At 41.0% G+C, this 16544-nt stretch overlaps 1 protein-coding gene across 2 annotated transcripts in view; it reads left to right on the top strand.

Annotated features, from left to right (window-relative positions):
* galnt2 (UDP-N-acetyl-alpha-D-galactosamine:polypeptide N-acetylgalactosaminyltransferase 2) overlaps positions 1-16544 on the top strand; it is a 96795-nt gene that overhangs the window by 72653 nt on the left and 7598 nt on the right. For both annotated transcript variants that reach the window (XM_072678431.1, XM_072678432.1), the window contains exons 4-10: positions 920-1018; positions 2180-2247; positions 2517-2582; positions 5127-5248; positions 9304-9391; positions 13336-13423; positions 14539-14642. In XM_072678431.1, coding sequence (XP_072534532.1) covers positions 920-1018; positions 2180-2247; positions 2517-2582; positions 5127-5248; positions 9304-9391; positions 13336-13423; positions 14539-14642 — 635 coding nt within the window. The remainder of the gene's footprint in view (positions 1-919; positions 1019-2179; positions 2248-2516; positions 2583-5126; positions 5249-9303; positions 9392-13335; positions 13424-14538; positions 14643-16544) is intronic.

Raw genomic sequence — 16544 nt, 5'->3', positions numbered from 1 at the left:
CTGTCTACCAATCTCAGTCTGTATATTTTACTCTCTGTTGGACGGTCTGTCTGGCGGTCGGTCTGTCTTTTGCTTTCGGTGTGTCTTTCAAATAGTCCGTCAATCTATCAGTCATCAGTCATTGTCAGTATGTAAGACTTGTAGTGTAGTGAAAATAAAGACGTATTCTACTGTAAACAACCTTTCATTTTTGGAGAGCACAATCTATTTTTCTGCAGAATTTTTTTATCATTATAAAAAATAATGCTACTTTTTTTAATTATTAGTGTAATTATTATGGTGGTCATCATCATCATTATCATTGGTATTGGCTATGTAGCTGTATCAGCTGGTCAGATCATGTGATCCATATTTATCCAGTTTCTGCCAGAGGTCACATCACACTCATTTAACTGCTAGGTGGCAATACAAACCTCACTCGCGGTTGCAGAAACCAGGATGTGTAGGATGTGTAAAACTAAATATTACAAATGAAATGTTCAATTCAGCCAACAAACCGTCATTGTATACTAAAATGTATGTCTGTAGTATGTATGGCCGTGTGTTGATTTTAATGCAGAAGAATCAAGAATTGCTTTTGCATGAGGCTGTATCGGTCTTTGTATCTGTCTGTTTGTTTATGTATCGCTCTATCTGCATCTCTTGGTCTTGTTATCCATCTGCCTGCTGATCTCTTATCTGTCTGTCTCTCTATCTATCTGTTGGCCCATTGGCCTGTCTCTTTATATCTACCTTTCAGTCTAAACTGTTAACCTATGACTTCAAGCATTTGTCTGTTGGTTCTGTCTGCCAATCAGCCTTGTTTGTAGATCTGTCTGTATATTTAATAGAGGTTATTAAACTCTAGATTTGTGATGATGTTCACTGTTAATATATAAAGAATAACCCCTCTCTCTTACTCTTTCTACCTCTTTCTCAGCTGCCGCCATAAGCAGTGGAAGTCAGATCTACCAGCGTCCAGTGTGGTGATCACATTTCATAATGAAGCTCGCTCTGCGTTGCTGCGCACTGTGGTCAGGTGGGTCTGCCTGGTTGGCTCTCGCATTTTTCAGCATTCTTTCCTTTCTACCATCACTCTCAGTCCCAGAACTATTTAAAGTGTGGAGTGTCCCTGTATTAGCTGCACCTGCAGCTTCTTAATTTGAGTTTTAAAATCAAAATGTGAGTTTTCATCATTCTGCTGGAGACTTTTCAGAAATGTTATGACTAGTCTTGTTACATCCAGCTTTTCCCCACAACCATAGAAAAACGTCTTTGTATGCCTGTACACTAGTATGTACACCTTTTAGCCATAACATTAGACAGGTGAAGTGCAAGACAAGGCAGTCATATTTGCCATTAGTGTTGGACACAGATGGAATTTGGCCTTTGCCTTTAACCCATCCATGCAGTGCACACACACACGGTGAGCAAACACCCAGTGACCATGAGTACACATGCCTGGAGCCGTGGACATACATCGTTGCAGCGCCCGGGGAGCAGGGAGGGTGAAGGGCCTTGCTAAAGGGCCCAACAGTGGCAGCTTGAAGAGCTCTGGTATAGAACCCACAACCTTGTCATCAGTAGCCCAGTAGCCCGGTACCCCAACCGTTGAGCCACCACTGCCCAAAAGACATTGATTATCTTCAGCTATAGTGGCTTCTGCCAAGGGTGGGATATGATGGGTGAATTGTCGGTGAACAGTCAGGTATTGAAGTTGATGTGTAAAAACTTTCACAGTTTAACAGTTATATCATGAAGGCTACACGTCTGGGGCAGAGCATCTCCAAAACATTAGGCAGGTCTTGTGGGGTTTTTCTGGGATGCAGTGGTCAGTACCTACCAAAAGTGCTCCAGGAAAGGAGAACCAGTGAACCGGCGACAGGGTCACAAATGCGTATCCATAGAGGTCCCACCTCACAACTAGCAGGTCTTAAAGGATCTGCCGCTAATGCCTTGGTGCTAGATACCGCAGGACTCCTTCAGGACCTACTCCATATTAGGCAGGTGGTGCTAATGTAGTGTCTGATGGGTTGTATGTATGTCCTCATTCAGGACTTACAAAAATATGTGGTTGAGCAGGGTTTTATTCTGGATATTGATTCCTTAATACTTTCTGCAGTTTGCTTGATCAGCAAAAATATATATATTGATTGAAAAGATATTATATCCCATGTAACTCTTACACCTCTGTCAACAGTGTACTAAAGAAGAGTCCTCCCCACCTGGTCAAAGAGATTATTCTGGTGGATGACTACAGCGACAATCGTAAGTATTGTCTCTCTGGCCCTCAAACATTGTGTGCCTTCACTTCATCCCTAGCTTTTCATGCCTTTTTAATGCCTAGCTTTATCCTCTATAGCACTAAGGTAAAGTCATTCATCTGTTCTGTCGTAATATTGCTTGATTAGAAGGCCAGTGAAATACTCTTGGGGGGGGGGGGGAGCTACTGTCTGTGATTGGTTTAGTGTGGTGCTGAGATCGCCACCATTGTGAAGTGCTTTTCACCTTGTTCTGTGTCACTGTTTGTCTCACAGCTGAAGATGGGGCCTTACTCGGGAAAATCGAGAAAGTCAGAGTCCTTCGGAATGATCGACGAGAGGGTGAGTGTTTTAGAGAAGTGCTAGAAATGTTCTCAATCACCACGAGATCACTAGTTCAGTCCTAGGTGATGCCACAGCCATCTGTGTCTAGGCTTCCCAGAGAGCAGTTGGTCTCACTCTTGCTGGCCTCACTCTTCTTCAGTCTGCCGTGTCTTCTGTCAAGGGTGGGATATATTAGGCAGCAAGTGAACAGTCAGGTTTTGAAGGTGAAGTGTTAAAACCCTTTTCACAACAGCCATATTATGATGATCATGAAAACGTCAGGCAGGTCTTGTGCTATATCATTGAGAGATCACCAGTTTAGTCCCAGGTGATGCCACAGCCATCCGTGTCTAGGAGTCCTAGAGAGCACAGTTGACCTCACTTTTGGAGGGTAGGGTGTCCCAGTCCTTGCTATCTGTTGAAGTGAAGTTAGTGTTACATTTTAGTCCTTAAAGTGACATGCCATACATGACATGTATTACTGGACAGGGAAAACTGTTTTTCTGAGTGTTTCCAGATGATTGCATTTGTTTTGAACAGCACTATAGAATCCCAGAGGGGGCTTAAGGACTGAAATGTTCATAATGGGCATAGAACTAGAGTCAGTGTGCCTCACAACTGCATGGCAGTAGGAAGAAACTTAGAAACTCAAGAGTTCAGTCAGGGTTTCTACCAGTTTATTATAACGAACTTGTAGAAACCCTGACTGAACTCTTGAGTTTCTGAGTTTCTTCCTACTGCCATGCAGCTGTGAGGCAGACGAACATGAACTGCTCTGTGTTTTAAATGGATATTATCCAGAATTTCTAATATTTTTAGAGTTGATTGCTAGTTAACAATGTAGCTTGATTTGTCAAATGGGTCAATAATGCACATGGCTCCAGTTGAGCACATGAAGCTGCTTATCTGGAGTGAAGTTGACCCTCAAAAAGGCAGTTCTGTTCAGTGTTATTTAACATCATGTCTTTTATAGCTATATGAACTTTATAAAATGCTCTAGTCCACTTTATTGGAGTTTTTGGAGAAAACAGAACTGCTGAACAGTAATTGGTCTGTTATGAGAGTGAGTGTATTTTTGGAAAGTGTTCTGAGTATCTGTCCAGCAGAAAAATGCAGTTTTGCAGCCAAAAAAGACCTGCTTATTGTTCTCCTCTCTTTCAACTCTGGCAAAATGAACTCCCTATAGTTAGACAGGCAGTTCTTTGGCACCTGAACTGAAGGTTAAACCAAGGTTCTTGTTAATTCCACTGTTATTTTAAGTCCTGATTAATGATATTTTGCCTAAATTAAAATGCAAAGGGGTAACAGGTAATAACCACCGTTGGATCATGAATAATAATAATATAATAAAATACTTAGCTGTATGAAAGTCTACTTTAAATTTCACTCTGACCTTTTTTCATTAAGCAGTCAAAGTGCTGTCAAACAGCATCCTGAGTCTGGCTAAACTTAAGATAATGCACTGCTTTTCCCACCATTTAGTGCTGATATAGCCGGTTGTTCATCTTTACCTGTTTCACCATTAAATCTTTTTCCATAGAACAAGTTACATATAACACACTGAATATACGCTGTATGTCCAAATGTTTGTGGACACCCCTTCTAATGAATGCAGTCAGTGACTTTAAGTTGCCCTCATTAATGACACAGATATACAAAAGCAGTCCTGGTACAGAAGTATTGCCAATAGAATAGGACTCTCTGGAACAGATAAACATGACCCTATTGGCACCATGCCCAATGCCAGGCGTGGGCTATAGGGGTGTAGCAGTGTTCTAGGGAATGATGGCTGGTGCTCCATCCAGTACTACTGGGGATGAGTTGGGGAGTTGAGGATGAAGTGGAGTGGTGATCATCCAACATCCTGACCGCACCAACGCTCTTGTCGCTGAATGCAATCAAATCCTCACAGCAATGCTCCGAAATTCTTCAATGGCATTACACAACTGACTATTTGAAACCCCTTTATTTTGAAGAGTGTATGGCCCTCATGTTTGTAAGGGCTGGAATTTGGAGATTTTTTAGATCTTACAGAAATTGGGAAAAGCTTTACGGCTTAACGGATGAATTATTCCATTAGTGTGCTACTCAGCAGTATTCCTCGCTTCCGGCTACTATAAGCTCCACATTCGTCACTGCAGTTCTGTTTTCTGACAGTACCTGGAGTCATGACTGTATCTGAACTGCTGGATCATACTGCAGTCTTTCTGCTAATCTGATTAGAGCAGAGATGTGATGTTGAGATGTGCAGAGTGAAAATTCCCCATGGCGGTTAAGATTAGAGCCCCAGATAAACACTATCTGTTCTCAGAACAGTCGCTGGCTGCATCTTGTGTATTTGTGCAAGTTTGTGGGTTTGTGTAGGCCTGTACAAGTGTGTGTGTTCATGTCTGTGACTGTGTGTTTGTGTAGAAAGGTGTGTGTGTGTGTATGTGTGTCTTTCATTTATTTTTCCCCATAATGATAGAAAAAACCTGACGTGTGTGTGTGTGTGTGTGTGTGTGTGTGTGTGTGTGTGTGTGTGTGTGTGTGTGTGTGTGTGTGTGTGTGTGTGCTTTTCAGGTCTGATGCGGTCTCGTGTCCGCGGGGCAGATGCAGCCACAGCTACTGTCCTCACTTTCCTGGACAGCCACTGTGAGTGTAATGAACACTGGCTGGAGCCTCTGCTGGAGAGAGTTGCTGAGGTTAGTGTTACATCTCCTACAGGGCATCTAACTCATCTAGTACACACGGGCACGCTCCCACATGCACACACTTACCCGCACAGACACACAAGCACACTTACAGATGGACAAATCCCATAGGCCCGACAACCTGCATTTTCCCTTCTCACTTTTGACAGATTGTTCTTAATTAAAATGGTGGGGAGGAGCTCTGCTGTCATGCTATCGGAGCTGCTTGGTTCAGTGGTTGAGTTTAGGTGCTGCTGCGCTATGAATATTCATGAGGGCAGGTCTGTATCCTCAGAGGAGCTTCAACCAGGCAAAACTTCTCTCAACTCTGGAGCTCAACTTTTCGAATTTAAGGGCTCATCATAGAAAATCTTTTGGCCTTCTTGGAGTTGATGTATGATGTAAACGGTGTTAAAATTTTAAAAAGTTCACCTCCCAATATACAGTATACAGCTCACGTTTGGGAGCTAAGCTGCAGAAAGCTGCTTGAATTCATTGTTTCTTTCAGATGTCAGAAATACCAACACATTTACATGCAGAATAGGTGAATATACTGTATGTAAATGTGTTGGTATTTGTGACATCTGGGGGAAAAAAAACTGAATTAAAAACAGCCTGCGTTTGCATCCTGGTACCGATGCATGGATTATGTATTAGAATTAGAAGAAAATTTATTCTAACAGTGTTTGCATAGTATATCAACAGTTTAGCCCTCAGAAAGCAGTCTAGAACACTGAATTCTTTTTGAGGCAAGAGTACAGAGTACTTTTTGAGTAAAGCTGTTTTCATATTGAACGCTGTATGTGCTGTGCTTGCCGATCACCTCCGAGCAAGCTGCGCTCCACGCCTCTTGTGGGAAGCGCACTCTGTTGCAAGGGAGGATCTGCAAATGTTTACTGGCTAGTTGGAAACTGAACGTTAGTTTGCAAGTTTATTTCAAAGGCTACCTCTTCTTAGCTAGGTTAAGCGCCGGTAACTACAATCCTGGAAGACCAGTGGGGGCCGACGCCTGCTTGCATGCTAAACCAACCAGAAACCGATAAAACAAGCCTTTCCTCCATGTTTGAGGGAACTACTAGACCAACACGTTCTCTCTGGTTGACCTCGCGGAGACCCCCATTGGCCCCATATTAGAATGCACAACATGTTGAACCTTATGACGGATGGGTACAACAGCAGGAGGTTCCATGTTTGTGTGTGTGCGTGTGTGTGTGTGTGTGTGTGTATATGTATATATATATATATATATATATATATATATATATATATATATATATATATATATATATATATATATATATATATACACATTTTTTTTGTTGTTATTTATTTATTTTTAATTACTTAGAAATTGTAAATTGACCTCAAGGAAAAAAATATGAAAACATAGGAGGTAAGTGATTGACTTTTAAATGATCATTCCATCAGGCATTTGAGTTGAGAAGTAAAATATTTGGTCAGGAATTGCTTCTTCACCCGTCTTTTTGTGCTTCATCAATTCAGTAAATCTGTGCTTGATGATCTTAAAGCCCTGTTAGGAACACTGTCTGTCAGGCATTTTGGGATTTATGCCGGTTCTAATCCGTAAAGAGATTTCTAAACCAGTAAAACATTTCAGAATCAGTTCTTAATAAAGCAACCAGTGTAATGAAGCAGATATAGCTGTTATGTGCTCTCTCTGTTTTGTGTGTGTTAGGACTCTGCCAGTGGCATTCTGAACAAGTGGTAGTGTGTTCTGGTCGTCCAGTGACTAATACATTACAGAAAACAGCACCACAAAAACCAGCCTCTCAGCATCTTGCTTATTTTTCTTAAATTAATGAAATGCTGGTCCTCACTACACATAGTAAAAAAAAAAAAATAAATAAATAAATAAATAATAATAAAAAAAAAAAATATATATATATATATATATATGTGATACACATGTGATTGTGTGTGTCTGTGTGTCTGTGTGTGTGTGTGTGTGTGTGTCTCTAAAGCAGGTGAGTCACTCTTGAGCACACAAAAAAGCCATTGATGAACAAGCATGTCCTGTCTGGCCTATGATCAGTACCTTAAAGGCAAACACACAGACACACATACACACACACACACGCTGTTTACAATAAGCAAATAATCCTGCAGTTAGGCTCCAGTCACATCACTGAGCTGAAGTTTTCCACAGTGGAGTAGATGTAGCAGCTCTGTCACTTTGACCTGGTTCTACTTCAGAAGAATGAAGAGCTCCTTCCCCTCGCAGAACGTTTCAGAATGATGCAGCACTTTCTGATCCTCAGTGAAGCCTTTAACTTTTAAATGAAACAGGTTTTTCTGAAATTGCCGGGGGGAAACAAATGAACACAAGCAGTAAACACGGTCACGAACAATCAGCAGTGTGTGTTTACAGCTGCATCCCGGTTGGGGAAGAATTGGTTGCTTTTTTGAAAATGTATTTATTCATTTGTTTATTTCGAGGTGAAGTAAAAGCGGCTTTTGAACGCAGGCTGTGTGCTTCTCGTCCAATAAGCAGTGTGATAAAATGGTTATTTATCACCGGCCTTCTGTTGACCACTGCTGTAATTTTAGCAAAATGGCAGCATCTGTGAAAGCCCCCCATATAGTTGAAAATCTGTTTGTGCGCTGGCTGGGCTTTTGCCTCGTAAGTCTGAAAGCAAATTTAGATACAGACTTAACTCAGAATCGCCACAGAATCTGCTTTACACTCTTCAGTTTGACATAAATCACTTTTCTACTGAAGCTGACCGAACACCCCGGGTTCTATTTCCATTTGTGTGTGTGTGTGTGTGTGTGTGTGTGTGTGTGTGTGTGTGTGTGTGTGTGTGTGTGTGTGTGTGTGTGTGTGTGTGTGTGTGTGTGTGTGTTTTATTGGGCCAAAGCAGTATGAAACGTTTGTCGTCCGTAGGGCTGTAGAAAAAATAGCACAATTGTCTTGCACCATTTCATATAAACGATAATGAGAACTGTCAGTTATTTTAGTTAACAAAGTCCTTATAGGCAAGTCTGTTCTCTCTGTTCACTCTGTTCACTGGCCATCTGGCAGGCAGTTATTTTTTTTTAGTCATACAAGACCAGGTTTTTGTCTCTGTGAATGAGGAGAGACAGAAATACTGAAGGTCAGATTATCGTTTCAGACAGATTTTAAATCCCTGATGAAATCGGACTAAAACCTCATGGATAGTTTGTAGCACAAAAACATGTTTTTCCGGCTTGATCTGAACACTGAACTTCCTCCGCACAGATCTCCTCCTCTTGTGGCGGAACCAGGAAGCTGATTGGATCATTTTGTTAAAAGGCAGGACTTTATCTAACAAACAAATGCCATCTTGAGCTTTCATATTTCGACCAGTGGCCGCTAGCTAATGTAGTTAAAACCATGTTTCAAGCAGTGCTTCACTGGCAGGTTGTGCATTATTGTCTCAAATTTTTTTTAAAACTCCCATTAAAACGGGAGCAAATTCATCATTTTTATTATTTGTTTAATTTCAGGTTAGTTGGTTATTTTTTATTTAGTTTAGAATGCAGTAATAGTATTTTTTTTTATTTCTTTTTAAATGGAAACATATTTTTGATTCAGTTTGTAATGTTAGAATGAATATTATTTTTTATGTTCTTTTATGTTTCTTTTACTAATTATGTAAAGCTGCTTTGTTGACAACAGTTGTAAAAAGCACTATACAAATAAATTTGACTTTGACTTTATTTTGTCAGAAACAAAGTTAATAAACATCCTACAGCATTGCAACCACCTAAGATGCCATAGGTTTGCAGATTATGATACACCTTGAAGTATAATAGCCATTTTTATCGGCCAGTCAATTTACATCAGGTCAGGCCCTGATAGGATGTCAGTGGGTCCAGATAATCGGAGAGATAATGTGACTGAGGGTTTGAACACAACCTGATTCCAGTCATTGTTTACCTGATTTGTCACTAAGCCGCTTCTCTACAAGCCAGAGAAATAATAAAAAGCCACCTGCTGACTTGTCATGGATGATCATTGCTTTCCTGGCGTTCGTATTGACTCAAGGCCTTCTATCTTCTCTTCTTTTATCTCTCGCTGGCAGGACAAGACGCGTGTTGTCTCACCCATCATTGATGTCATTAACATGGACAACTTCCAGTATGTTGGAGCTTCTGCTGATCTGAAAGGAGGTAAATAAGTCCCTCTCTTACGAGCCTCTGTATTTCTTCTGCTTGTTTCTCTGTCTTTCCTGCTGCTTGCCTTTCTGTCCGACTGTAGAAAACCAACGTCATTTTCCTCTCACTCTGCAAGCTGTGTGTGAGAGATTGTGCGTTGTGTGGTTTTGTGGGTTGAAATACATGTTAAGTGTACAGTGCATTAAGTAAGTGTGTGAATGTGATTGAGCGAGCAGCTAGAGAGGGGCGCCATGAATTCCCAAACAGAAGAAAAGCCCTTTGGAATGGAAACGGATCGATTTAGTTGGGGAATGAATGGCATCGCCTCGGTATCGGAGTGTAATCCTTCATGCTTTTTGATGTTTAAGACCCAGCTCAAGTACACACTGCATAATCTCACCCTGCTCTGCTATTCTGTTTGTTCTTCTCCACCCTCTTCATACATTATATTGATTAGGCTGCGATTTCCTTTCCTGACGTAATTCCCAAATTGTAGGCCACATCCCAGCAGGAGGCCACAGGGAATTGTGAGGAGGGCGGGTTCTGAAATTAAATTCCCATTATCATCCATTAACTGCTCTGAAAGGCTACATTCTGATTAAATCTATCTCAACCGTTTCATTTCCCTCTTTTTTTTGGCCCAGCTAAATGACTGTGTGCGAGATGCCAGAGCACCATTCGTTTTGTCAGGAGGCTCATTGGGAAGTTTAGAGCGGCCCGGGTGTCCTTTCTTCAGCCCGGAGGCCATAGTGGCCATGGCACTCCAAAGCTATTAGCCGTTCTAGATGGTGACGGTTCTGTTCTTGTGCTTTTTGGAAAGTTATTGGAATCCTTAGAAACTGAAGTATTCATTTGATGATGTATTTGAAGGTTACATCATTACATCATTCAGTTTTCCTCTTGGCTGTTACTGTTATGGTTGAGGATGAAAAAAATCTTTAAATTGCATATAAAGCCATACGTCTGCGCTGTGACAGAACCTTGAATTTCTGAATGATCATACATGGTTGAGTTTGGGTTTATGTGTAATAAGAGAACTTTGGGAAACGGGAACGTCTGTATTTAAGGGAACCCAAATCAGGGGTTTATTAAAGGTCTAGTTCTTTGTTCAGAAAAGCCTGAATTACATTCATTCACTTTGCCTTAAACTTTATTATAGTCGCGCATTGCAAAGCAGTGCAGTATTGCAACCAGCTAGGATAGCATATAGGACACCATAGCAACCACTTAGCAGCACCACATCAACCACCTGGGATACAATAGCAACAACATAGCAACCAGTTGGCAACAGCATAGCAACAACCTGGGATACCATAGCAACCACTTAGCAGCAGATAAGGACCAACCTGGGGTACCATAGCAACCAGTTAGCATTAGCATAGCAACAATCTAGGATACCAAAGAACCCCTTTAGAAATAGCATAGCAACAACATGAGATATCATAGCAACCACATAGTAACACAATATCAACCACTTAGGATACCATAGCAACCACTTGGCAGCAGAAAAGGACCAACCTGGGGTACCATAGCAACCAGTTATCAGCAGCATAGCAACAACCGGAGATACCATAGCAACCACTTTAGCAACAGCATAGCAACATGAGATGCCACAGCAACCACTTAGTGACACAATAGCAACCACCTGGGATACCATAGAAACAACTTAGCAACACCATAGCAACCCCTTAACAGTAGTATAACAACCACCTGGGATACCATCAACACCAGCAACACCATAGGAATCGCTTTGCAACTACATGTCAACAGCATACCAACCACTTGAGATACCTTAGCAATACCATAGCAATACATGCTGCAACTTTTTGACCACATCAACTGTCTGGCAGCCATTAGAACCATTTTAGCTGTGCAGCCATTCTGCATTTTCTTCAGGACCCTTTTCTAGTTCGTTTTGACCTTCGCCAGTTTTTAACTGGAGATCTGTAATGTGAAAATCACTAGTATTGGTATAATTAACTGTAATAAGGCACAGTAATCACCACCCTGTTATGCTTGTTGTATGATTGTTGAAGATGAAATATTACATACATTTACTTGCTATCAGCGTGTAATTGGCAGCACTGCATGAGATTCATGTAGGGAGTGTTATATTTATTGCTTTATTTGAGTTTACTGGAGCTTTAGAGTTAACAAGAGTTTAATGAGTCACTAATAATACATTAAGAGGTATTCCCTGTTCTGAAGTATTCATAATCTTAAACTTGTCACTAATTAGAGACTGAAAGCACTAAATACATATTTAATGAGTCTGTTTCATCACCTAGCTTTTGGTTGTTAAAAGGGCTGCAAATAATTTATAGTATACCCAGCTGGTATGTTGTGTAAAGGACATTTTAGGTATATAGGTGCTAATTAGAGACTAAACAGCACTAAACAGTAGCAGAACAAAGTCTTGATAAGGTTTTTTTTACATTACAATTCAGCAAGCAGTTGTTAGTGGTTTTCACATAGCAGACCTCCAGCTATGTGTGTATAAAGCTTCAAATCAGTTTAAAGCATGATGACTAAATCACTTAAAACTGTGTAATACAGGCTTTAGCATATGACATATACTTAACCCTGTAATGTCTTACTTAAAATAAAATGATATTTTCTGTATGTATTAAGAAAAGATATTCAACACCCCATTCCCCTGTGTGAAAAAGTGGGTGCCCCCTTGATTTTAGTATTTTTTTAACATCCCTGCAGCAGCAGTAACTTCTCCAAACACAGTTGTTATTGTCTCACAATGCCATGGAGAAATTTTGTCCCACTCCTCTGTGTAGAACTACTTCAAATATGCATGAATTTAAAAAAATCAGACAGGGGTCAAACTCTTATTCACGTTTGTATTGTGAGGTGGTCTTGCCTGGGCAGGGATAAATCCATCTGGGTGGGGTTAAGTGTCTTACCCAAGGGTAAAACCAAGAGTACTCCGTCAGTTCTGCCATTTGAACCTATGATTTGCGGTTGCTGGCTCACCGCTCTTACCATTAGGCTACTTCCTCACTTCTCAACCCACTCCATCACTTGATGAGCGGTGTGGCCTCATGCATTGTCTTGTTGGCAGTTGGAAGTCATTTTTATGGTTTTCCACTAAAAAAAGAGATGGGACAGCTTCCTTGGAAAAACACCCAAAACAGCTGCTTAACATCAGTGTACGAGTGTTCACATGAGCAGTTCTTTTTAACGGGCAGTGCGGTTTAATGTTTAAAGACATTTATTTAGTATTTGTTCTTCTTTAATGTATAAATCCGTATGTAACTTTTGATTGGGGGTGAAAAAAGCCTAAAAACGGTAATTCACAACCCTGTTTTTGTCTCAGAATGAAACACTCACAGGCCATGTAGTCTGCCCTAGCCTTGCATTATTTTTTAGCACTGTTACAAGAACATTGTAATTATTATTTGTAATTATTCCTACTGAAGTCCTACGGGATAGTAGTGTTGTCCTATATGAATAAATTGTAGCTGGTCAGCTGGGATAGCTTTCAGCCTAGCACCCGCTCCCCAAAGCACGCAGCGGCCCCCTGGCTCTCTTGCTATACAACACAGATTCTGGTTTAATGCTCCATGTTGTCTGTACTTGTTTATTTATTTATTATTTGAAAGCCTATGCATATGGTTGGTTTCAGTGCAGGGAAAATAGTCGCCATGGAGTTGAATGTGTTGTAGCTGGTTGCTCCGGGCTGATGAAATTAGTTTGGACATTTTATGACTGGACACTTCTACTCAGAACAGCTCAGAATGTCAGTTCTCTCTGTGGAGACAATAAGACATATGGGTGATTATCTCCGTGCAGTGGCAGTAGACTGACCCGTCACACAGCCTTTCGTCAATCGGCACAGTTGTGCATGCCCATGCTTTAGTGTTGTGTATGGGCAGAATAATTACTTTTCTAGTGACCTTTTCTAGTTACTTTTCTAGTAATCTGACTGTTTCTTGTTGTTGCTGCAGGTTTTGACTGGAATTTGGTGTTCAAGTGGGACTACATGACCCTGGAGCAGAGAAGAGCTCGGCAGGGTAACCCCATCGCCCCAATCAAGTAAGATTGTGTTGTTTTGTTGTTGTTGTTTTTTTGTTTGTTTGGTTGTTTTGTTGTTGTCGTGAGATGATTAAACATTGTGAATTACCTTTGAATTGAATGATCATTTAGTTCAGCATAGAGCCCGATTAACATGATATATAGTGTGTTCAGTGAGAAGTTGTTAATTTCTCCAGTAGTATTTCATTTAATTGGTGTGGGAAAAAAACCCTGTCAGCGCAAAACGAGGAAGCAGCTATATATCAAGAAATGTTGTAACGCAAATGATCATGCTCATCCTCCAGAACACACTGCATATGTAATGATACAATAAATTACACACATTAGCCGTAGAATTGCAGGCACAGATTTACTTTCCTTATGGATAAGATAAATGAATCTCAGAAAGGCAAGCGCATTCTTAAAATTCACATAATAGACCAAACAAAAAGCTCTTTGTCTGCGATGCCGTGAGTTTGCTTGTGTTTGTAAATGGTTGGGCATCCAGGGAATGGGTGAGGAAAGATAATTATTACCTTAAGGGAACAAAGACTAGCAAGGTCTCTGCTGTAAAAGGAAACAGCATTCACTTTGTTCAACAAATCCAGTAAAAGAGCTTTATGTAATAGTTCTGTTATAGTGAGTTCCGTTATAGAGTGGTGCAGATGCTGTTTTGCAGGGTGTTGGTTTAGACATGAAGCGGCCACTTTATGAGGCTTTTTACACCGTGATCAAAGAGCTGTGCAACTGATAGATTTTACGAGGATGACGGTGATTACTGAAACGTTGAAAGTAATGCGAGCCTAAAACTGCTATTTGGGGAAAAGAGGAAAGAAAGAAATGAGCTAATTCGCCTTGTGTGAGACTGCTCACCAGGCTTTACACACTCTCCTCAGAATCAGCTATCTTTTTAATCTTTAGCTAACAAGTGATGTTCCTTTGATGGCTAAAACGGAAGTGTTTCGGGGGGTCTAAAAAGGAATAGCCCCTAGCATCCCAGCAGGATAATCAGCAGCACTGGTAGGGTCTGATAAAGGCATGTAATACTAAGACAAATATATGTGTTAAACTGGCACGAAATAAACCTTTTGTTTAACAAACGATATGATGCGTTTTTCTCTCTTTCTGTATCCCAGGACTCCTATGATTGCTGGCGGTCTATTCGTCATGGACAAAAGCTACTTTGAGGAGCTGGGAAAGTACGACATGATGATGGACGTGTGGGGTGGTGAAAATCTTGGTGAGAGAACAATCTGTACCCTCTCAGTTTAGTTTGAAGTGTGCTTCTCCCAGGCCAACGTGACACAGCTTGAGATAGCACTGACATGCAGTACCAGTCAAGTAGTCGGGCACATCCTGATTGAGTTCTCAGAATCTTGAAGACATTTTTGTGTCTGAAGGTTTTGGTATGTGTGTGCTGGCCACTTCTGTAATGGAAAGATGCAAAATAGGGGGTTTGGAGTCATAGACGAGTCACATTTGGTTATCAGAGGAACCTTTCAATGCATGATTCTTTAAAGAGGAGATACCTATTAGGAGTTGGCTCTGGTGTTTTGGGGCAGTGAATGCATAAAAACCTTTGCACAGCCTTCCTATTATGTTTTATTATTATATTACTGTTCATATGTATAGCACATCTACATTCAAGTACTTCATACTTTTTATGGTTAATGGCTTTCTGGAAACAGTTAGAAGGGGAAAACCCATCAAGGTCTCTGTAAATGTGGAAATGCATCTCAGGGGGCTCCTCAGGAAGCAGCTTAAGCAAATGCCAAGAGTGTACACATTCACATTAAGGTAAAGTCATACTGGTTTGAAGAATGTAAAATACAAGAGTACTGGTTCTGTAATTCAGTGTCCATTGCATCATTTTCTGTGTTAGTCTTCATTAGCCTTAGAATAAATGTATCCAAAGTTTTGACTGCATATTTGGACCTCATTACAAGCACAGCTACACTAAATAAAGTATTCTTTGTTTCTTCGAAAATCTAGGGTGTTAAAAAGAGTCAGTCCTGCTTTTGTAAGGAACTGTCTCTACTGTCCAGGGAAGGAGCATTGCTGTGAGAATTTGATTATCCCCAATGTCCCAATTCTTCCTAAAAGTATTGGATGGAGCACCATCATTCCAGAGAACACAGTTCTTCCACTGCTCCACAGCTCAATGCTTATATTTATATTCCTGTAGCCCATGCCTGGCATTAGGCATGGTGCCAGTAGGGTCCTATTCTATTAGCAGTACTTCGCTACAGGGACAGTGTGTCAGCAAAGGGTGCACCGAAAACGAGGTGAATGCATTCATTAGAAGGGGTGTCCACAAACATTTGGACATATAGTGTATACATACTGTTGTCTACTCTGCTGTATTTCTCTGTACTGAGGGAATCTAAACGAGTTCTGCAATGTTTGAGCTTTTGGGCAGAAGAGTGTATAAGACAACATTACAGTTACATCCTAAAAGTGGGTGTATCTTTAGAGCTGCCCAGAAGAGAGCTTGGTCCCTGTGAAAGAAATTTCCAGCCCACGCGTCTGCTTTCCCTAGTCTGACTGTCCACTCGGGTCATAATGGAAGACCTGTTACTTCTTTTTCCCCCCTCCTGTGTTTCTGGCTCCGAGATCTGCCTTCCTGTTCAATAGAGCAGTGTAATTCTCAAGTCTACTCCATGAGGTAGACTCATTTTCAGATGTAGAATCATGTCTGTGGCATTGATGGATACCAAGCGAGAGGAAAAAGACTCATTTCACAAACGCAGCATTTATTACAGCTGCAGTGGTTATGGAAAAGGTCAGAGGAATCCAGCAAATAATGCCTTCACTGCAGACTGAGGGAAAAGCTTCATTTTTGCAGATGTAATGGGCTGAGGGCCTGCGAAACACTGAGTGAGGGAGGACTGCAGTGTCATAGAGTGGTAATGTTGCAGTATGAGTACACACAGGGTTATTTTGCATGGCTGTGAGTGTGAGGAGGAGCTTTCATTTCACCCCTTAAACCCCAAATCTCGATTTGACTAACATGCAGTCACACTCACTCTCAAGCTCTATTGCAAACCAAAAGGGATTGTTCTATGGCATCACTTAAAGAAATCCTTTGTGGCATTATCATTAAGTGTATGAAGCAGCGCTCCTTCAGGGTCTTGGTGGGAGA

Source organism: Salminus brasiliensis, chromosome 4 (assembly GCF_030463535.1).
Source record: "Salminus brasiliensis chromosome 4, fSalBra1.hap2, whole genome shotgun sequence".
NCBI classification, from domain to species: Eukaryota; Metazoa; Chordata; class Actinopteri; order Characiformes; family Bryconidae; genus Salminus; species Salminus brasiliensis.
Note: the sequence above shows the minus strand (reverse complement) of the source record. Positions and strands in the feature narration are given on the sequence as shown.